The following is a 22,838-nucleotide window of genomic DNA, read 5'->3' as shown; positions in this document are numbered from 1 at the left end:
GCTTGGACCATCTGAACTATCTTCCCATCACAAATTTTAATCTTTTAAAAATATTAAATATTAAACTACATTGATAGCAGTTTTGGACAACAGAAATCCATGACTTGAAACTGGAATTCTATATAGTATATGGCCTGTCCATAAGAATGTATGTGTGAACTTGAAGGCTGCTCATTAGTATTTGAGCTTATCAGTTTCCAATCATTCCTTTTAATGTACCTTTGATATGTTTTTTTTTTTAATTTTAAACTCCAGATTTTTTTCCCCTCCATATCCACCCTCTGACTGTTCCACATGCCATACCTCCTCCCCACGCCCGTTTCCATGAAGATGCCACCACCCCCTACCCCATCCCACCAGACCCCTAAACTCCCTGGGGCTAAACTCCAGTGTCTTGAGGGTTAGGTGGATCTTCTCTGACCCAACACAGACCTGGCACTCCTCTACTGTATATGTGTTGGGAGCCTCATATCAGCTGGTGTATGCTGCCTGGTTGATGTTCCAGTATCTGAGAGATCTCAGGGGTCCTGATTAATTGAGACTGCTGGTCTTCCTACAGGGTCACCCTTCTCCTCAGCTTCTTCGAGCTTTTCCCTAATTCAACCACAGGGGTCAGCAGCTTCTGTCCATTGTTAGGTGCAAATATAAGCATCTGACTCTTTCAGCTGTTTGTTGGATCTTTCGGAGGGCAGTCATGCTAGGTCCCTTTTTGTGAGCACTCCATAGCCTCCATAATAGTGTCAGGCCTTGGGACCTCTCCTTGTGCTTGGATCCCACTTAGATTTCTTATCTTTTTGGTAGACCTTTTAAATCGAAAATTATGTTAAAAACCATATGTTATTTTTTTTAACTGTTTTTCCCCTTTGCTTTCTTTTTCTTTTTTATTTGATTGATTGATTTTTGCATACCAACCACTGTTTATACCCTCTCTGTTCTCCTAGTCCCTCCCCTCAGTTCCCCTTCTCTCATCAACTTTTCCTCCAATTAAAGTTTATTATGTCTTCTTGCTAAAGTTTTTTTTTATTTAGCCAAGATTTAATTCTTTATATAAACATAAATAAGTATATTCATCTCATTGGTATGCAACTTTGGTCTCATCTTTTTTTTATTAGATGTTTTCTTTATTTACATGTCATACAATATCTCCTTTCCCAGAATTCAGTCTTATGTAAACTTGAAATAAACATTACCCATGTAACAATCATGATAGTAATTCCAGTGTTTTAACTGATAGATTTCTGGAAAATGGGAAAATATGAAGTCTTGATACTTAGGGTTTATGAAGTAACACATGTAACTATCTCTCTAAATTATTTTAACTTTTAATTCCTTGGATCTCTAGTCCATGTGATGAAAGAGGACTAAATCTATTTCCTTTGAAGGTTTTCTCATGGTAAATTTTGTTCTTTTAGTTATTTTCTGCATTACAGTTTCCTAAGTTCTCGTTAGGTATAGCAATGGTTTATTCAACTATTCTTATCTGGCCAGTGTTCAACAGATCATAATTAATTTGTTGGTGAACTTTATAGTACTTAAAGTTTGTAGGTAGTATTTTGTTTTATTTAAGCATTAAAGTAGATCTAGTTTTGTTCTATAACATGAGTACTCTCATGATCTTGTGTTTAAGTTTTATTCCAGTTGATAGAAAAATACCCAGTTGCTTCACAAGATCTTTCTAGAAGAGCATTCAGCATTCCACTATGATGTAGTAAATGGGTAAAAAGATGTTACTGGCGTGAATTAAAGATTCTTTTTGTTTGAAATACAGTATCCAATGCTGTGACTAGTGATTTTTACAGCAGTACTTGTTGTGTTTTTCAGAATTATTGGACCTTCAACCTTTACCAGTCACAGCTTTGGGGAGCAAAGCATATGAAGCTCTGTATAACTTCAGCCACTTCAACCCCGTCCAGACACAGATATTCCACACGCTGTATCACACAGACTGTAATGTCCTGCTTGGAGCCCCCACTGGATCAGGAAAGACAGTTGCAGCTGAACTAGCCATTTTCAGAGTCTTCAACAAGTATCCCACTTCAAAGGTCAGTTCGTAGAGTCATGTTTATAGTTGATCTAGGAAGACAGTCTTATTCTCAAAATGTACTAAATATATTGTCAGAACCCAGAGAGATTATTTACTGGCAGAGAATTTCCTAAGGAGCCTCATCAGTATTCGAATAAATTCCATTTCCCCTGTTATATTTACAACTCCTTGGTAGGTCTGTGAGAAGATGCTTGCTTCATACTCATGGAAAGAAGACACACAGAAACCCACAGTTAAATCCTTTGGATAGGAAGGGAATGCTAGCTACTGCTTTAAGAGTAACTTTGCTATATGAAGGAAATATGCAGAGGTATTCCACATTGTTCTAAGTGCTATTATATTGTTAATTATTTCCCCAAATAGCTTCTTTATTTTAATGAATTGTATTTGAAATATATACGTGATGTTTTAGGGTACATAGGCATTATGAAATGATGACAGCAGTCATGATAATGTATATATTCACTTCAAATACTTGTTCTGTGTTAGGAACACTTCCTGTATAATCTTAGGAAATATCTAGTATTTAGAACAGCAGGTTTAACTCCTGCTGTAATAAGGTCTATAGAATTTATGGATGGTGCGTAAGTAAAATGTCAAACTTTTGAACAGAATCTCTCATTCCCTACATCCAACCCTCATAACCATCATTGTTCTCAGCTTCCATGGTGTCGGCAGTATGAAACCAGAAAGATACAAAAGAAAAACAAGGGGAACAGGAATTTCCTGACACTGAACTTGTCAGTACTATTGCTTTGACTTCATAAACATAATGTAGTCTTTAGGGTTGTCTTTAAATTATGTGCATTTTTCACAATGAAAGTAGAAATACTTTTAGATTGTGATTTCAGAAATGTTCAATTTCCATTTTTGAGGATTTTCCAATCAAGTGCCTTGTCTTTTTTGCATAACTTTACTCTCCTGCTTTTCAATCTGTTAGTTGGTTATTGACCCATAAAGAACACATTGTACACTTGAACAGCTCAACTGCATTGCAGGATATTAAAAACAGAGATTTGGGATACGTAATACTTTACATTTTGTTCAGATTCTCAAAGGCCAGCTTGTTGTATTTTCCAAAAGGTAAAGCAGCTAACATGTATGACTGTCAGGAGTCCGCACTAAGCTTAAACAGCCAGTTTTCTCTTCTAAACTTCAGAGTTATTGACTAACTTTTCTCAGGTACTCCATGAAGCTCATGTAAATTCCATACCAAATATAGAAAAACGTTTTGTATTCTTAGAACTCTGTTCTTATATAGTGTATTCTTTTATAATTGTGTGTTTGCTTTATGTTATACTCTAATATAATCATAAAATATCTGATTTTTTAAAATACTCTAAAAGAACATGTGTCCTTTTTTAGGAGGATGTTTATGATACCTAATTGTCTTATTTTATATAAATAAAGTTAATGATTTTCTCTTCATTAATTTAACAATGCAATATTCATTGTTAAAGGAAACCTTTAAATCTGCATTGTTCCATTTTGACAAACTTTTGTATTTCTTATTTGAAGATGCTATTATTATGAGTCCTTTTGTCTCTGTTCTCTTTTAAGGCAGTATATATTGCACCCCTTAAAGCTCTAGTACGTGAAAGAATGGATGATTGGAAAATTAGAATAGAAGAAAAACTTGGTAAAAAGTAAGTTCTTATTTTGATTAAAATAGGCTTTGAAGTGTGTAAGGGACTAAGAAACTTAAAAACTACATAAATGTGCTTGATGATCTCCGTGATTTTCATATTTTACTTAAAAGTTTAGTATTAGACTTATATCAGTTTTCCATCTTAAGTCTAAAAATGTAATCATTTAATTACTTAATATGAATACTTTGATATAGCATGTTATCTTTTCCATAATACCTTTATTCTAAAAATAAATTATCTATTTTTCTTTGGTATGATTGAGAATAACTTCCAGAAACTACTTCAAAAGCATTTTGCATGTAATTTTTACTCATGAAAAAACAGGTCTTTGAAAAACACTGTTATGTTAATATTTAATTGCTTCTCAAGACCGGTGATTGCAGCATTGTTTACCAGCAACACTGCTAAAAACTTGAGTGGCTAATAGTGCACTAAAATGGTACACATGTAAAATGCAAAATTTTCAATATCTTTAAAATGAATGACCACGAGGTACTGAATGAACCAACAACTCTAGAAATTGAAAAAAGAAAAAGAATTGAATATATGCTTGCTTCAAAATATGAAACAATGGCTGTAGGACTGTTCACTGTAAATTGCTTCAGCTATGGATACATGACATATTAAGTATAATATGTAAAATGTAACACTCAAGACATTAAAGAATTAAGTAGAGGCGGTGGGAACATTAGTATTAGAGGAGCAAGCCTTTCCTTTCCCTTTTATTCTTTTTTATGAGTTGAGTCTGAATTTAGATGTACAGATTGTTCAGTAATTTCTGAAAATTTACAAATACCTCCAGATTTATCTGTGCCTTTCGTCCATACCTCTTCTACACTTTCATGGGTAACCTTTTTTTTACTGTGAAGCTGAGATACTTCCTCCCCACCCCCACTGAGAAAGGTGGCATTTAGTTGGCCTTTCTGATCTTGTTCATATCCCAGTGAATTTGAGTTTTTCTCTGTTACCTATAGAAATTTTCAATGTAAGAAATTGAAGTAACCTTCCAAAGAATGCTATTTTAATTAATGCTCTAACAAAATATCACCCTATGTAAACAGAATTTTTAAAAAAGTGTCATATGTGGTGGCACCTCACTATACTCTTTGGAAGGAAGGACAATAGTGCAGGTTCATCCTTAGCTACATACTAAGTTCAATATTAGCATGGGCAACATGAGGAGAAATGGGATGAGTAACTGTTGGAGGGCGGACTGGGAGGAGGATAACAAGTGGATTGTAAAAAAAGATTAAAGATAATGAAAAGAAAAGAAAAAGAAAGCGGGGAATAAGAGAATAATAAGATATTTGTTTATTTCACTGTATGGACAAGAGATTTCTCATCAGCTTTATAAAATAACAAATTGTTTTATGTGTATTTAAGCAAAGCTTGACACTTAAATCATCTATGTGTTACATATAATTGATTTGAATTTCTGTGTGTTTACATATCCTTTATTGTGTGCCTTTCCATGTTAATGCAACTGTTACATTTCAGAAAATTTCAAGTGAAAGTAGATAACATAATTTTAAGCATTATAAAATTTTACTTCAATAGAGAGATATTTTAGTCTGTCTAAGGTTATATGTTTCCTGAGGATCAATTTCATTTTTCTGTAGAGTTATTGAACTAACTGGGGATGTAACTCCAGACATGAAATCCATTGCTCAGGCTGACCTTATTGTCACTACACCAGAAAAGTGGGACGGAGTCAGTCGAAGCTGGCAGAATAGGAGCTATGTTCAGCAGGTCAACATTCTCATCATAGATGAGATCCATCTGCTAGGTAGGTATCACTCAGTTGAAAATATAGTTTTATAAAACTTACCATTATTTTATTACTATAATATCAATGACAAGTAATTGCATATGTTCTTGAAGTACAATGTTATGCTTTATTTGTATACAGTATGTAATGATTAAACCATGTCAAAATATTTGTCACCAACTCTAGCACATTAGACCTACTCCTCTGTCTAACTGAAGCTAAGATCTTTCCCATATCAGTTTCCTCATCCCCCATCAAACCACTCTCACCCCTGTCAAACTCTGTTTTCTCTTTGTTTCTTTACTAGAAGATGCAAATTTGTCTGTCAGTGTGCAGCTCATTTCTTTTAACTTAATGTCATCTGGTTCATCAATAATATAACTGACAGGATTTCATTCTGTTTATTGTTCCATAATATTTCGTTGTCTACAACATTTGTTTTATTTGTCTGTGAGTGGACACTTAGCCATTATTTGACTATTGTTGATAATAATATTATGGACACTGAAGTACAAACAACTCTTTGACACGTTGATTTCAGTTCCTCTGTTTGTTCATACAGTAGTTTCCTCCCTCTGCTCTTTAAAGGAATGTTTATACTCTGAGTTTGTGCCCACATGAATTTATTAAATGATTAATCTTTATTATTTTTAATTCCTAGGGGAGGAGAGAGGCCCAGTTTTAGAAGTCATTGTATCTCGAACAAACTTTATCTCATCACACACAGAAAAGCCTGTTAGAATAGTTGGACTGTCCACTGCATTGGCTAATGCTAGGGACCTTGCTGACTGGCTCAACATTAAACAGGTATAAGCAAGAGTGATAAATTAGTTTTTCAGCAGTTGTTTTTATACTTACCTCTATAAAGTCGTGATGCATCTTTCAATATAAAAATTGTAAGTGATTTCTTTTTCATGTTTACCAGATGGGTTTGTTTAACTTTCGACCATCAGTTCGTCCAGTTCCACTGGAAGTTCACATTCAAGGTTTCCCAGGACAACATTACTGCCCACGCATGGCTAGTATGAACAAGCCTGCATTTCAGGGTGAGCATCAAGATTCTGTAATGAATTAATAAGCAGTCTGTATAGATGATAGCTATTAAATATATTGCAAATCATTCCACTTTCTATGAAAGAAAATAATAATGATAATAATGATCCCACAGATACAACCAAAAGCTATCTTCATCACCCATTGAGGAACATAAGTACTTACTGAATTGTGTGTGAAGAATTAGAGGTATTTCATCAATCAAAATGGCATTACAACAGAATTATATACATATTTTATGAAATTTATGATTCTTAATATTAGACACATAAGGTGTTATATGTTAATACCATAAACACATGATAAATAAGAGCAACATTAACTTTTAACAGAAAATACAGACAGTTCAGTTAAGATTACCTACTGGTCTTGCTGAGGACCAAGGCTCAATTCCCAGTACCTTGTGGCAGATTACAAACACATGTAACTCTCGTTCCAGTCCATCTGATGTCGCTAGCCTCTGCAAGTACCTGGTATTCAAGTGGTGTCCACAGACACATCCATGTAGGCAAACACTCATAAATATAAAATAAAAATAAATCTTAATTTAAAGCAACTTGTACAACTCGATACTTTTAAAAATTCTGTAGGTTTCATGTTTTGTTTTTCATCTTTCATTTTCTAACTAATTAAGCAAATAGGAGAGGTGTAGGAAACATGTTTTATTTAGACTACAGAAGGAATATTTATTGTATCAATTAAAAATAACCTCCAAAATAAATTGTCTAATGTGTACTGCTGTTGATTGTGAGGTGACAGTTGTGAGGTGACTTTTTAGCTGCTGTAATTAGCCTATGACAGAAGCGCAGTATTGATTGTGGGCTGGAGACCCATCCTGCCAGTTCAGATTATTTACACCTCCACAGAAGCATTGTACAAAATCACTAATGAACAATAAATCTGCCAGGAGCCGCTCGGCCACACCTGTTCCTGCAGCAGTAAAACACATTAAATGTTGAGGTTTAGAAAAGAAACAGATCATTCATGATTGTCTCTATAAATGATGCCAGTATTGCAGGGGTGTATGTTTTAAACATTGTATTTCTAAGGTGATTTGTAACAGATTTATCATTTATATTTTTTGTATTCTAATAAATGGTTAAATGGTAAAAAATAAATTAGGATAAATATTTTCCCTGGGATCTATTACAGACATTGCTTATGTCTGTGTAGGGAGTGCCTGCATGCCATTACAGCAAAGGAAGCATTTGCACTGTGTAAACAGCAAGGCAACAGAAAGACCTGAAGTACTTGCTGTTAGCTGTGCTGTCAGTTCAACCTTATCATTGGTTACTACTTGTCAGACCTCCAGTGATTCCTAGATTTCTTTGAGATTGGAAACAGGATTACTTTTCCTGTTATGGTATATAATCAAGTGCACGTGTGTATTTCCATTTTAAAACTGATTTTTCAGCCCATAGAAACAGGTTCTGCTGCTCACAGTTCAAAAAATGAAACAAGTGGAACTTCTTCTTATAAAATGTTTAATCATCTAAGTTTTAAGTTTTAAATACCATATGTGAGACATCAATGTGACATTTTCAAACAGCTAAGTTTTAATGATTCTTTTCCCCAATCTTTAATTCCTTTTATTGGTTTGAAAGGACTTCTTAAATAAAAAAAAAAACAAAAAAAAACAAAAAAAAACACACTTCTGTCATTTTGCCACTGTCTTAAAGTAAAGAACATCCTTTCCAGATAATTCAAATGATTTTTGTGTCACATTAAGGATTTCTATAAAGTTGTCATTTCTTCTTCTTTCTTTGGTGGTGTTACCCAGGCCCCGCCTTGCCCAGATATGCTTCAGACAGAACGTCTCTACTCTTCTCAGTGGCACTCTCTTCCCACTTGAAGCCACACACATTTATTTCAAAAGTCAGGGGGAGATAGTCTTCTTATTCATCACCCAGCTATTGTTGACAGTTTATCTTAATTTTTCATCTTCTGATGCCAGGAAATATAGAAGGAATCTGTGTGTGTTGTTCTTGGTTCTTTGGACAGTTTTATCACTCTGCAGGGCTTTCTTGGAATCCTTAGATCCCAAGATTATTTAACTCCAGTAATCACTGCTTAGACAAGCAGCAGTGTCTTGCAAACAAACTCAGGAATAGAGGGAACTCACTAGGACTCTGTAGACAGTTTAATGGAGAATCTCGGCATTGTAGTGCCTCTTACCTTGGTGTGACCTTGGGAGTGACAAGTAAGTCTTCCCTATGCTAGGCAGTGTTCAATAGAACTGTGGCCAGCACCTTCCCTGTTACTGTCACCTGTAACTGATAGACACCTCTACTACCTGAAAGAGTGCTAAATTTCATGATCAAATTAAGAATTCCTATGAACTACATCGGTTTTTGTGTATACTTTCCACAGCAATTAGAAGTCATTCTCCAGCCAAACCTGTTTTGATATTTGTCTCATCAAGGCGTCAAACACGACTTACAGCTTTAGAGTTGATAGCGTTTCTGGCCACTGAAGAAGACCCAAAGCAGTGGTTGAATATGGATGAGCAAGAGGTAAGGGAGATGCTTTTTCAAATTCTTAACTGTACTATGATGGGAATTATGTATTTAATTATATTTAGTTTCATTCTATAATCAACATATGAGGAAACAAGGAGTACATTGTGCTACTGTCATATAACATTTGCATGTATTTCCTTGATATTCCCAGTAAAATATTTACTTCACATATCTATATGTATGATTCACTTTATTTAACATCATGATTAATTTTTTATATTCAATTATTTTTTCAACCTTTTTTAGTATTTCCTGTCCTTATACAAATTACAATTGATTTTGTTAGATTAATTTTAGAGAAACAACATGGCCATTGTTTAAAACTTTGTACATAATCAATATAGTAAACTTTACAAATACATGTTATTGAATAAAATTTTGTCCCTAATCAGTTTTATTTTACTATGTAGCTATTTCATAGTTTTTTTATTCATATAGCTAAAGCAAGTTTCCTTATCATAATTTATTTCTTTAGGATTATTTTCTCAAAGAACATGATTAGTGCTTTTTTTTACAGTACCACTTACTTTCCAGACAACTATACTGGTTGAAGTGGTCACCCTTGGTGTATGAGTTGCCAGTGGTGTAGAAGAGTCAAGGCAGCCCGCATTTCTTGTGATTCATTAACATTATAAAGAATGTTATCTTGTTGTTTTAATCTATTCCTTGATTTTGTGTGGATGAACATGGTTTTATACATTTGTTCCTTTTCCTTTCTGTCCCTTCATTTTCTATGGTTCTATCTTTTTCAGTATATTTATCTTAGAAATTTGTAGAGAACCTTACAGTTATTTGATAATATTTATATAAGAGCCTCATATCACTTTTCATACATGTTTACATGTTAGTGTGCATGTAGACTGGTACACTCCATGTTTACATGTTAGTGTGCATGTAGACTGGTACACTCCATGTTTACATGTTAGTGTGCATGTAGACTGGTACACTCCATGTTTACATGTTAGTGTACATGTAGACTGGTACACTCCATGTTTACATGTTAGTGTGCATGTAGACTGGTACACTCCATGTTTACATGTTAGTGTACATGTAGACTGGTACACTCCCCTTTTATTTTTGGCAAGTTGAAGATTTTATCTTATATAGTATGTGATGTGGTTCTCATTGTTTCTTCTGTTATTTATAGTTATATTTTCTCTATTCTATAGATTTAGTTCATAGTACCTTTCCTTTTTAACTCTTCTCTAGTTTTAAAAATATTTCCTGAGACAGAATTATGGTGAAGACCCAGGAAATAAGTTGTCTACTTGTTGCATCCTCATCTCCCGCTCCTCTCCCATTTCCGCTTCTCATGGTTGGTGCGGAACAGTGCTCTAGACCCATCAATTCAGTCTAAATAGTTTGTCTGTTTCTCTCTTTCCTTTTCTCATGGCTACTGAGAATTAAAGTCTGAGCCAATCCTGTTGGATACACCGCTTATGCTGCCATAAGCCAGTGTTTCAGAGTGCTCATTTTTAGTTCCACAGATGACATTCTTTACTAGTGAGCATTTTATCTATAAAAGTTCATCATTGCAGTCTTAAGGTTGCATATATGGCTATACTATAATACATACTTTAAGGTCGCAATAATTTTGAAAAATTATTTTTGTGCTGTGTTATTTAATTGCTATGTCTAAGGAAAGTATTATAATAGGCAAGGTGAGTGACAGAGACTAGAAAGTTAAAAATTGCATGTTTGTTCTCATACATGGATCTTAGTTTATTTTGCTTATACACATATATCTCTGGGGGAAGGTTGTGAATATAGGTACAGGCTTTCTAGTGAAAGGAGCTCTCAAGGGGAGACAAGAGGTGTTGAAGAAGCAGGGGAGATAAGTCAGTAAGACACATGACACATGAAGGGAGGACGTGGGTTATCGAGGTTTAACAACAAGGGGAAAAAGCAGGGGAGAACAAACAAAGCCAAATTTTGTTTGAAGATGCCATAAGGAAAGCTAATAATTTTTGTGCTCATCATTAAAAAGTAGCTACTTATGTCTACAGAGCTTAAGAGGTCAATGCTGAAAAAGGAGATAAATTAACCCCTGATGACTTATTGTATAGTAAGCATCTATCTAGGCTTAATTTTACTTCTCTTTTGTTTTATCCCAAAAATGTTCCAAATCAAGATGTTTCTTTAAAGTCAGGTTATAAAGTACATATCTACTGAACACATTTTGGAATTTTTGTTCACAATATATTCTGCATTTAACATGTATATGACTCACATTCCCTTAAAATATGAACCTCATGTATTCCTCCTTGGAAGTCTGCACTTTCCTTTTTTATTTTTAAATGACATGCTATCCAAGGAACCCCATATAGTTCAGATAGTGTGGAGAACTTTGCTGTGTTGTTTTAATTAGAAAAATACTTATCACCATTGACAAGTAAACCATAGCATGTACTTGCATACCCCCCACCCCAGAAGATTAGCACAGCTGGAAATTTTATCATTTCCAGATGTTTTGTCTCGTCCAGTCTGTCAATCCAGGATGACTTTGCTTCATTACTTCCCCCTTGAAAATAAAAATTAAAAATTTAAGTGAAGCTTTAATTGAGTTTGCATTTGGTTTCCTGTAGAAGTTCAATTTGATTATACCAAGTTTACATATGCAACTTTTTCGATGTGATTATACGTAAATCTACATAAATTCTTTGATTATAGTTTATATTGCTGTGATAAAACACCATTACCAAAAGGAAGTTGGGAAGTTAAGGGTTTATTTCATCTCACAACTCAACAGGTCACACTCGCTCACTGAGGGAGGTCAGGGCAGGAACTTGGGACAAGAACCTGGAGACAGGAACTGAACCAGAAGCTAGGAGGAATGCTCCTCATTGCTCTCTCAGCCTGCTTTCTTATACAGCTGAGGACCAACCTCACAAAAGAGTTGCACAGCCTTTCATGGGCTGGGCCCAGTCACATCAATCATTAATCATGAAAATGCACTACAGACTTGCCTTCAGGTAATCTAATGGACACATTTTCTCAATTGAGGTTTATCTTCTCAGACATACTGTAGGTGTGTGAAGTTGACATTAAACCAGTCAGCACAATACACATCTTAGATTTTAAATCTTTTTATGGATTGCATTCTGGGATGGCACTCTGGGATGAAGTGTTAGTGCTTTATATCATTAGTGCTGTTTGTGCAGTATTAAGTGTCTTGTGACAGGACATGGATAAACAGCATTCAAAGAAAGCTGGATAAACCTAGCTGTAGTTATCCTGGCAGCTGGGGCTGCTGGTACGGGCAACATTCAAAGCACTCTGCAGCTGAAGAACTATTTCTCAGGCATCTGGGGAAGTGGGAATAGTGAAAGCCAAGGAAAAGAATCTGAGCATGGAGAAAGAGCATGACTGACAAAGACGTATGAGTCATATTTCTCAACAGAGGCCAAAGGACTAGTTTATTTTCTTGATACAATACTAACTCAAAGGGAAGTGTTAAGGAGGCAGGCAGACAACTCCAGGTATATCTTTCTTATAAAGTCATACTGCATCTAGAAACCCTTAGGTGCTATCGTTTGGATTTGCCATGAGGAAGTCTTTCACAGTGGTTTCAAGTGTTCCGGGGGTAAGCTCATCAGCCACTTCCTCACTGATTCTCACTGAGAGCATCCACTTTTACTGCTACCCTCAAACTTTCACTGGGTCTTTGTACTATTCACTCAGGCTTCATGACAAACAGAAAATTGTGATCGCCTGAGTCCTAATTTATGTCATACATCAGGAAAAGAGAATGATTTTTGTTTGTTTGCTTGCTTGCTTCTGTCATGGGAGGTAATGTAACACTGGCTGTCCATGAGTAGCATAGATTTGCTTTGTAGTCCCCTCACTGCCCAAACTTCTTATTTGGCTTCTAAACAATGTAGTTCCTCCTTAAATAATCAAAACACCCCTATCCCGGGGTCCCGTGGGGGAACAACTAACACTTGCATCTTGGGCACCAGTCAACATGCTTAATGGCCTACATGTTAGTCTGCAGTGAGGAAACAAAGAACCAAGACATTCTTGCTTGTTCCTTTCATCCAGTCCAGGACCCCAATCTGTCGGATAGTGCCACCTACATTCAGGTTGAGTCTACCTGCTCAGGAAAGCTCTTCTGGAAAGTCCCTCACAGGCACGTACAGAGATGTGTTTCTGTGACAGGTCTAAATTCAGTCAACTTGGTAGTGAAAATTAGTCATTAGCCAATAGATAGAACAAAGTATAAAAGTTACGATTAGCATGTTACATTCAATTGTAGAGAATTGTAAGAAGGGAAAGGAAACAAATTATTTAAAAATTTTTGATGCATATTTGAGGCAGCAGATATGCAAGGTTAGGGGACAAATTGCTACTCTTCCAGGCCAACAAACACATTTATTATTTGTTTTTCAACAAGCTGCTAAGCTAATATAGAGTTCCCAAAACACATGCTCATAAGAGGCTAGTGGCTGGACCTTAAATACATGCTTAATGCATAAGGAGAATGAAAATTTGGATTTACCTAAAATTTATTTCTCCTTTTATTATATGACAGACAACCCAGTGTCATCCAAATCAGTTGCCTAAATGAAATTTATGCCAAATTTTGTTTTTTTCACCAAGTAGAAAAAGAACCTCAAATATCCTATCTAAATGTTTCAGTAATTATTTCTAAATAAATTACAGTTTTCTTGTATATTACCTCTCTAAACTAGCAAAGCTAAGAGTCATGGGGAATGGAAGAAAAATATGATGCTTAATAGCTAGGATTTCAGAGATCCACAGCCTTGGCCGCTTGGCTCTTGGATTATGATTCTAGTAGAACTGTGACTTTTCAGCAGTGCATGGCATACATACTTCATGCAGAGTCTCACATAGCCTCTCTAAGGTGCTGCCCTTCAGCTGCCACACTGATACGGTTCTAGGAATCCATGGTCTCACATTTTTATCTTCATAAGTCAGCACCATTGTGTAAGGTATCATTATGATCTGCCAGACAATTCAATAATTATATCTTTAGGCTATGGCCCAAAGCTGTAATTTGCTAAGCAGGCAGTAAATGAGAGTTATATGTAAATTTTGTCCTACAGAGATGAGTGATATCCTCTTAGTAATAGGACGGGTCCAATTAAATCTGACCACCAAAAAATTCTCTGGCTTCAGGTAAAGATCACTTTCTAGAAAGTTCATCAACCACTTAAAACTTACACCGTTCTTCTCACCTGATACACAATAGTATTCTTTTTATCTCCCTACTATCTGGTAAATCCAATAACTATATGGCAAAATGTACGCACCATCAACTTGATTGTTATCTTAATGTGCTATAAAGTAACAGTAGATATCCACTTATTATCAGCAACCTCAGTTGCAAGACCCTGTGGTATTATAAAAACATGCCATTATCTTTTTCTCCACCCCAAAATGCCCATTAAAGTTATAGTCCCATCAATTAGATAATATCCATAATGAAATAGGAAATTGTTAGAAGTGACTTAACAAGCACTAGATATTATTATGAATAACTACATGCCAACTAGAAAAAGTTACCAGACACATTGAAAGGAAGAAATTCTGTCAGCCAAGATTACACAGTTAATCTTATCCTTATTTAAAAAATAAAGAGGTAAGAAAGCTACAGACCAACATCCATTATGAAAATGGATGCAAAAATCATCAACTAAATGCCAGTAAACTGCATCCACTAAAGAACTGAGTTCAGTGGAATTTATCCAGAAAAATAAAGGCAGTTGACTATATACAGATCAATACACAAGATACATGACTTCATCAAAATGAAGAGCAAAGCCATGGTCATCTCAGTGCAGAAAAAAATATATGATAAAATGGAAAATGAGTATAGAAGGCACTTCATATCGTTTGACTTTTCTTGAGTTGTGAGTTAGCATTTCATCTCAGATATACATACAGAGTAAACACTCCCATCCAAATATACATTTAGTGAAGCATTGAATTTATGGGGTTAATTACATGGGTATGTCTTGGGTGTTACACAAGACAGTTGTATCCCTCAAAATCCTACCCTATCAAGGTTGATGGCTCATAACCTATACAACTATGGACAGCTCTGCCCATGAATCTCTTCTCCTTCTCACTTGTGTATAACCTTGTGCAGGAGTTTGCAAGTCACAAGACTCTTAAGACATACATTTTGGTTGCTTCCTGAGCCAGACAGAATGTTTCAGTTCCGGGAGAACAGCTACACAACACCTCAAACTATAAAGCCCACTTATGATCCATAAACTATGAACATTGTATTAGAGAAAAGCTGGAAGGCTTTTCTATAATATCTGGAGTAAGACTTGCATAAGCACTTTCATCAAACAGTGCTAGAAGGCCTTCCATAGCAGTCCAGTTGATACTATTTACAAACAACATAAAGAAAAAAAACTCCAAAAGTTTCACCAAAAATCTGTTAGAAATGATGAATGAATTCAGCAGTATTTACAGATATAAGTGCACATATTGTGAATTATCTGAAATAGAAATCAAGAATTCTATCCTCTAAGAGTATATTCAGGTATCAAGGCAAAACACTTTTACATTACAAATTATGAAACATCAATTTAAAAAATCTGAAGATAATACAAAAGTGGAAGGATAGCCTATGCTCACAAAGTAAGAGCTAGTGTTGACAGAATATCTGTACCTCCTGTCTGAGTTGATTAGAATGTTCCTCCCACAGGCTCCTGCTTTGAACGCTTGATAAACATTTTATGGTGGTATCTTAAAGCTGGGGAGCAATTAGGAGTTGGGGCCTGAGTGGATTGGAAAGATGCCTAGAGTCAGGTCTTTGGAAGGTTGTACCACAAGTCCTGACTTGCCTACTCTACCTCCCATATTGCAAAAAGCTATTATGGACTCACTTGGCTGAAAGTCTGTCTGTGCATAGGTATGTCCAACTCTATATGCTCAAAATCACATCTGCTTTAAGCTTGACAGATCTCTTAGCCAGCTGATGGCCAATTCTCAAAGAAGTTAAGAACAGACATAATACACATGCACACGAGTGTATCTTATACAGGTATTCAAATAAGGCAATAGAAGTTTGTGGGAAACAATCACCAATAAAATCAATAATAAGTGAAGTAGAATAAGAGGATAACATGTTACTTGATGGCATTAAAGCTAAGAACCAAAGCATGAGATTGAACTAGATGTACAGCAAGGACACAGAAGCTTTTGGATCAAGGAGCAGCATTATAAAGGAACTGAGATCAGCCTTACTGTAGCTGGAAGGCTACTACAGTGGTAGCATAGGTCAGATAGGAAGTTCATGTGAAGTATTGACTCACCATAAAGGTAGTTGAATTTTAGGTAATATGAAGAGAAATTTGTTTATAAGGCCAGCACTTTTGTACTTTTTGTGTGTCTGATGAAGTCCCTGGCTTTACATAATTAATATTTCAGTGAGATTAGGAGAAGCAAATGGGAAAAATAATAAGCAGGGTATAAGATGTTAGGGTGATTGAGATGAGCCTCTAACAAGGAAATGTCTGAGCAAAGCTGAAAAATACAGCAGGCAACCCAAGCAGATAGCTAAGTTCAAGACAACCACGTAGTGGTGGTGGGGGCAAAATTACATACGTTCACTTACAATTCTTTTATATTTTCATGTGTGTATATTTACATTTTTGAATGCATGTGTATGAAGAGGCCCAGATTTGATGTCAAGAAACATTCTAGATGACTTTTTTGTTTTCTTTGTTGAGAAGGTCTCTAAATCAAATCTAGAGCTCATCAACATGGCTAGCTAGCCAGCTTGCTTTGGGGACTCCCTGTCTCTACTTTCTGAGTCTGGAGTTACAAGTGATCTGTCATGGCCAGCCAGCCTTTATACATGGGTTTCTGGGAAGCCAAACTAATCCTTGGACTTGAATGACAAGTCCTTTAACCTCTAAGCCATCTCCCCAGATACTTTACTCACTCTTTGAGAACAATTTTTATTACTTTAGGAAGAATAAAGTGGAACTTTGGATAGATAATAACCTAGGGTCTCCTACCTTGATAACAGTAGGATTTGAAGATACATTTAGAATTAACAATAAGACTATGATACATGAAGGATAGGAAAAGTAATTAAGAATGGCACCCTGGCTGCTAACTCAGAGAGCATAATGATGCCACTTAATGAAGTGGCAAAATCTGAGAATGGAGAAAGAAAGAAATTTTTAACTCTAAAGTTAATTTTTACATATTTTCTGGTATGCTTAAAACTTTCAAGTAGAAATTACAAAGTGATTAAATGGAAGAGGTCTGTCAAACTTAAAGCAGATGTGAATTGTGAGCGTTTAGAGTTGGACGTAACTATATGTACAGGCAGACTTTTAGCCAAGTGAGTCCACAACAGCTTTGTGCAATGTGGAGAAGCAGAAGACCACAAGGGATGTGGTCCTCTTTTTGAGTTGAGACAAAAAGTGGGGAGCTGTCAAAAAAGCTGGGGTAAAGTGATGCCAGTAGACAGGGTTTGGTGCGTGAAGAATTGCTCAGCTACATGAAGTATTGAAGTGAACTTTTTGTATGAGAGAGAAGCCCCCAATGTGATTTTACACTTGGAGGCCCTGAGTGAACTTAGCAAGTAGCAGTCTATTATGAGCAGAAACCAGTTTGGAACTGTTTAAGAAAAATATCAGAGGAGAGGGAAGAAATGGAAGCAGGATTGGTTTAAGCTCTGGGTCCTTAGTTACCAGCCAGCACTAAAACACATAAAAGTGGAAGAAAACCCTTTCTTCTGAATGCACTGGTTGAAACCTTAGAATATGGCCCTCATTTCCTCTTTCAGCTGAGCTTTTGTCATGGTTATGTCTACATTCTCCCCTCTACTCTGTCTCTTGCTACAGCTTCCCAGGTTCCCCTGTCTTTTTTGTCCTTATAAGGGGAAATTAATGAGAGTTTTCCAAAGCCTTTTGCCCTAGAAAATGTGGAGCAAAATGTTTTAAGTTGTTCCCAAAGTAATCATCCCCTTAAGCCACAAAAGACAAGAAGCTATTTCTCATTTTCTTAGTTGTTATCATTCATGGAGTTCTTTAAAGGATAAATATTATCTAATCTGGTCATGAACTTCTAGAACATAGTTCTTATCTCAGTTTTCCAGATGCAGAAAGTAGAACAGAAAGATTGATTACTTTAGGTGATGCACAAAGCAGGTAACAAGTTGGACCCAAATGCAGGGTAGTAAACTCAACCTGGTTTGTTTGGTTTTTATCTTTCAGTATGCTAAGTAGACTCATTAATAACATGCTAACTTCAGATAAGAAGAAAAAGCTGGGGTAGAATAGATAAAATTTAATAAGGAAAATTGTACAAGAAAAGTTAATAGCTACAAAAACAAGTAACTAACAAGACTGCCATTTCACAGTCATGAAGAAGTTGAAAGATGTGGTGTTTGATTTTAGTTTAGAGAACAGGATAATTGAGATGTTCAGTACTAAAGAACAAGTATATTTGCAAATCATCAGTGTGTGTAATGGTAATTCCTCATTGTATCTTTACTTACTTTCTGCATACAGTCTAGAACCATGGGGTCCAGTAAACACTGTAACAGTAGTCTCTCATTCATGTAGTAACATGGGGCGGCAACTCTGTGTTTGCAGGCGTGAACTACATGCAGCAGTTCTGGGATCTGTGCTGACTGTCTACTGTCAGTTATATGACTCAAGTATGCTACTTAGCTGCTAGGCTCAATTTTCATATATAAGAGGGATGGTAACAACTCTATCCGCACAGGCCTGCTGTGAGAAGTAAATTTGCTAAAAACACTTAGGATACTTAAAAATATTTTTGTTTAGTATGTTAAGTGTTATGGATTGTGCCTGTGCTTAGAAACTGTCTATCACTTTAGGAACATTATATATTAGGATGCCAGTTGACAGCTGCCAGAATCAGATGAGGGACACTGAACCTTTGTTAGTACCACGGTTCTGCAACTTTGAGAATACCATATAAAAGGCTGCCCCTGCTGAAAGCAGTAAGGTGAACTTTGACGGCATATTATGCACTTCTGATTATCATCATTCATGATTTAATTTACAGTAATGAAATAGAATTGTGCAACTTTTGAAAGTTAACAATAGTCAGGTATGGCGGCACATACTTTGAATCCCAACACTGGGGAGACAGAGGCAGGTGAGTTCAAAGCCAGCCTGGTCTACAGAGTTGAGTTCCAGGACAGCCAGGGCTACACTTAGACCCTGTCTCAAAAAAATAAAAAATGAAGTAAAAGTAACTCAGTAAAATTCCCTTGAACGTCAGTTCTTGAAAGTCAGTTTCTTCTGCATCGAAAAAGCCTTTTTAATATACGGAAATAACTCTCCAAACATGTAATAGAACCAGAACTCTCTAAAAATGGAAATAAGCACAAAAGTTGTGTTCAAAAGTAAATATGAAATGTGTATAGAATGATTGTCTGCTGGTGATGTAGGGAATTACTATGGAAATGAGAGTGAGGAAAGATTGTTAATATCTTGGCCTATAACTCAGTTTTTATATTATTAGTAAAAAATTAGGCCAAGCTAAAAATAATTTTTAAATGCTATTCTGTATGTTTGGGAGACATGACAAATGTGTTGTTTAGGTTTTATTTATTTTTAGGTTTTATTTTACTTATTTTTAATCTATACCTTCTTTGTGCATTTACTCTACATGTAATTTTTTTTTCTGTCATCATTACCAAAGGCTGAACCCATGGCTTTATATGGGAGAAGCAGGTGCTCTGTTGCTAAACTTTGCCCCCAGGCAGAATTATTTCATTAATCACATATGTATATACTTAAATTTGACATGTTACTATGTGGTAAATCATTTATTGTATGGTTGTATTTGGGCTTCAGCAAAAGAACATAATTTTCAGTATTGGGGATTCTTGAAAATTATATTCTGAATAACTATTTCTTGAATTCTTTTCTTTTAGCATATCAGTAGAATGTTTAGTTGCTTCATTCACTGTTAATTTCCCATCTTCCATTTGTGGGATTCATCATAGAGATATAGGTTAAGAAATGAATGGTTGGTACAAAAATATTTAAACTTCTTTAACTTATGTATCATTGTGACTTGTTTACTTCTGTTTTTAGAAGTCTTTGTAGCTTTTGTTCTTCTGCTTGGTGCATCTTCTATTGAGCAGCCCAGACCACTGATAAGCATTATTCAGTGGCATATGGTCTGAGTCTGACATGCTTTGAAAAAGAGCGCAGAGTTCTGATAATGGGGATTCTGTGAAAATGGGAAAACCAGCACAACAGACATGCTTTGAGAAGCCATGGGACTTTAGCATCTTGAAACAATATATATCATAGTCAAAGGGACAGAGCTGGCTGCACAGCCTGTTAGCTCATTCTTGTCCAATCTGCTCTCCTTTCTCTCGGAGCCAGCATTGTCATCAGCTCGCTGAATTATATTCTGACTGGAGTGTTCTTTAGGCCCAGAGTAATGTATCTACTTCAGTGGAATCCTATCTCTCTACAAAAGCTTTTTGAGTATAATAAATTTAAAATATAAAAATTCTATTAAGTTAAAGTAGATGGTTCAACAGCTTACATATGTGCCTCACTCCTATCTGTGAAACAGAACGCTTCTTCGAAGAATATAGATTCATTTCTCTTTTATGTACAATATGGAATATTTTTAGTTAACTATTAGCTGGTCTAACATTTCAAAGGCTGTTTATTGGAAAAGTACCAATGCATCACAACAAATATTTATTAAACAAGTGAACATTGAAACTGAAACCTCCTGTTGTTTTCATTGTTGTAGTTAGTCATAATTCTGTAGCATCCCATCTTACCAAAAATTAAGCCTTTCAGTCATATCGTATCCATTTTTGTGTAATAAATAATGGGCCTTATATTTGCTTAAGTACTCTAGAGAAATTGAGACGGTAATCCAAGTAACTTTGATGTATTTTATTGTATCGCCTCAATGTTGAGAAAGATTACTGTTTTGATTTCAAATCAGTAATCTTTTTAATTTGCTCTAACTTAGCACACTATGTTATGTACTGTGATGTGCATACTACCGCATTGTATAGAGAATAGTCTGTGATAAGCATTGAAAAGTGGAAGCACAATGGCAGGCAAACAGGAAGGAATGAAGAAATAGCTATTAATATGTTTACCTTTCAGTGTATAAAAATTCCCCAATGATTTTTGCTTGATTTAAGATGTGTTCATCTAGATGAAACTTATTTTTAAAAAGAATAACAAAGACATATGATTCAATAAAATGTATTTTTAAAATCATAAAATACTTCAGTAGTATTTTATGTTAAATGAATAACTTCTATAAATTTTCCTTTATTCTGTTCAGAAAAGTCAGATTCATCTCTAGAAACTGATAATAAATGAAGTTGTTTTTCTGTGATTGCCCTCTTGAGAATTTCAGGGATTTCCCGTTCAGATAGGCAAGGCTCTCCTTTTAGTGCATTGATTTATGTGAACATGAGGACATGGGACAGTATGAGTTGCACTTTTGTACTTATTGAAAAACTGAAAAATTCTAAAAGTCATTTTAAGAAAATATCCATAAATACCTGATAGAATAGATTGAAAATACCTTATGCAGTGAAAATGGCTCACGTATAATTCGTGAGAAATTTAAGAACCTTCTTATACTATCTTCACTGTAGACAAAGTACATAGCTTTTGCTCAAGTTCAGATAGTTTGTTAAGTTCACAGAGAAATGCAGAAATGCTGTTAATTATCATGTAGTATGAAATAGAATGAACTACTAATACACTGCAGTCAGCACACTGAAAGCTGGTAAGTAATATTTTTTTATGTGTGTGTTATTCAGAGTATTGTCTACTCAATGAGTTGCTTTCTATAAGTTAATATTACTATTAAGCTTTACCTTCCTGCATTATGCATTATTATGTATTGTATATAAAACAGTTTGTTCTCACATTTTAAATGTTTATAAGATTTTTATTGTGAAAACAAAATAAATAGAAAGGTAGCAGTTGTATGGATGATACTGTCCTATGTATTTCTTCTTAAATGTCGCAGCTAGATAAGGAATCCTTAGTGATAGGTTTTGAGATGCTTAGTTTATGAAGACCTAGAGGAGGAAACTTATGCAGGTATGGTTGCGCATGAAAAAAGTGTCAGTAAAAGAACAAAACGGAATGAGATTTTTGTCTTTTAGTCTCTAACATAAAATTGTACATGTTACTCTTTCCACTGTCTCCCTCCAGTATTCAGTCTGAGTGGCTTGTGGTAAGGCTATAGAGCGAACTAAATTACCCTTGAATTTTCTGCTCATCACCATCAAATATGTGTTGCATTTTTTATTTCTGATGTACAGTAGTGAAGAATAAAACATTGAAAGAATATGTATAAAACATTTCAAAAAACGTGAAACTTGACAGAGCTAAGTGGAATTAGATATAAACTCTTTAATATAAAGCAAAGAACGTGAACATTTTGAGTATATTAAAAACTTTGATATGAGAAAGAAATTATGTAGTCTTATAGGAAATATATAGTTTTTATTTGAAATAAGGTATCATGTAGTCTGTTTGACTGATAGAGTGAATGCCTTGGACTGTCACCATAATTTCAATACAAAAATAAAATGTACATAATTGTTTAGATACAAATTAGAGTCATAATAGAAGTTAAATTGTTCGCAAATGCGTATTTTATAGATATTTGTGGAAAAGATCTAAGTTATGAAGTATAAGTGAATATTTTGAGACTCTGAGTCCCTTGTGGTATTTTTAAATAATAAGTAAAATGAAGCTTGAACTGTGGTGGCCCTGCTGTGTTCATGGAAGAACTCAAAACCGAAACCAGAGACTTAGCTCGCTGGG

The 22,838-nt window shown here is 35.2% G+C and overlaps 1 protein-coding gene across 2 annotated transcripts in view; it reads left to right on the top strand.

Moving 5' to 3' along the window:
- The window catches only part of Ascc3 (activating signal cointegrator 1 complex subunit 3), a 267,615-nt gene that overhangs the window by 142,123 nt on the left and 102,654 nt on the right, over positions 1-22,838 (top strand). For both annotated transcript variants that reach the window (XM_031347189.1, XM_031347190.1), the window contains 6 exons: positions 1,822-2,042; positions 3,605-3,690; positions 5,313-5,479; positions 6,123-6,268; positions 6,387-6,507; positions 8,885-9,027. In XM_031347189.1, the coding sequence (XP_031203049.1) occupies positions 1,822-2,042; positions 3,605-3,690; positions 5,313-5,479; positions 6,123-6,268; positions 6,387-6,507; positions 8,885-9,027 (884 nt within the window). The remainder of the gene's footprint in view (positions 1-1,821; positions 2,043-3,604; positions 3,691-5,312; positions 5,480-6,122; positions 6,269-6,386; positions 6,508-8,884; positions 9,028-22,838) is intronic.

Source organism: Mastomys coucha, unplaced genomic scaffold (assembly GCF_008632895.1).
Source record: "Mastomys coucha isolate ucsf_1 unplaced genomic scaffold, UCSF_Mcou_1 pScaffold3, whole genome shotgun sequence".
NCBI classification, from domain to species: Eukaryota; Metazoa; Chordata; class Mammalia; order Rodentia; family Muridae; genus Mastomys; species Mastomys coucha.
Note: the sequence above shows the minus strand (reverse complement) of the source record. Positions and strands in the feature narration are given on the sequence as shown.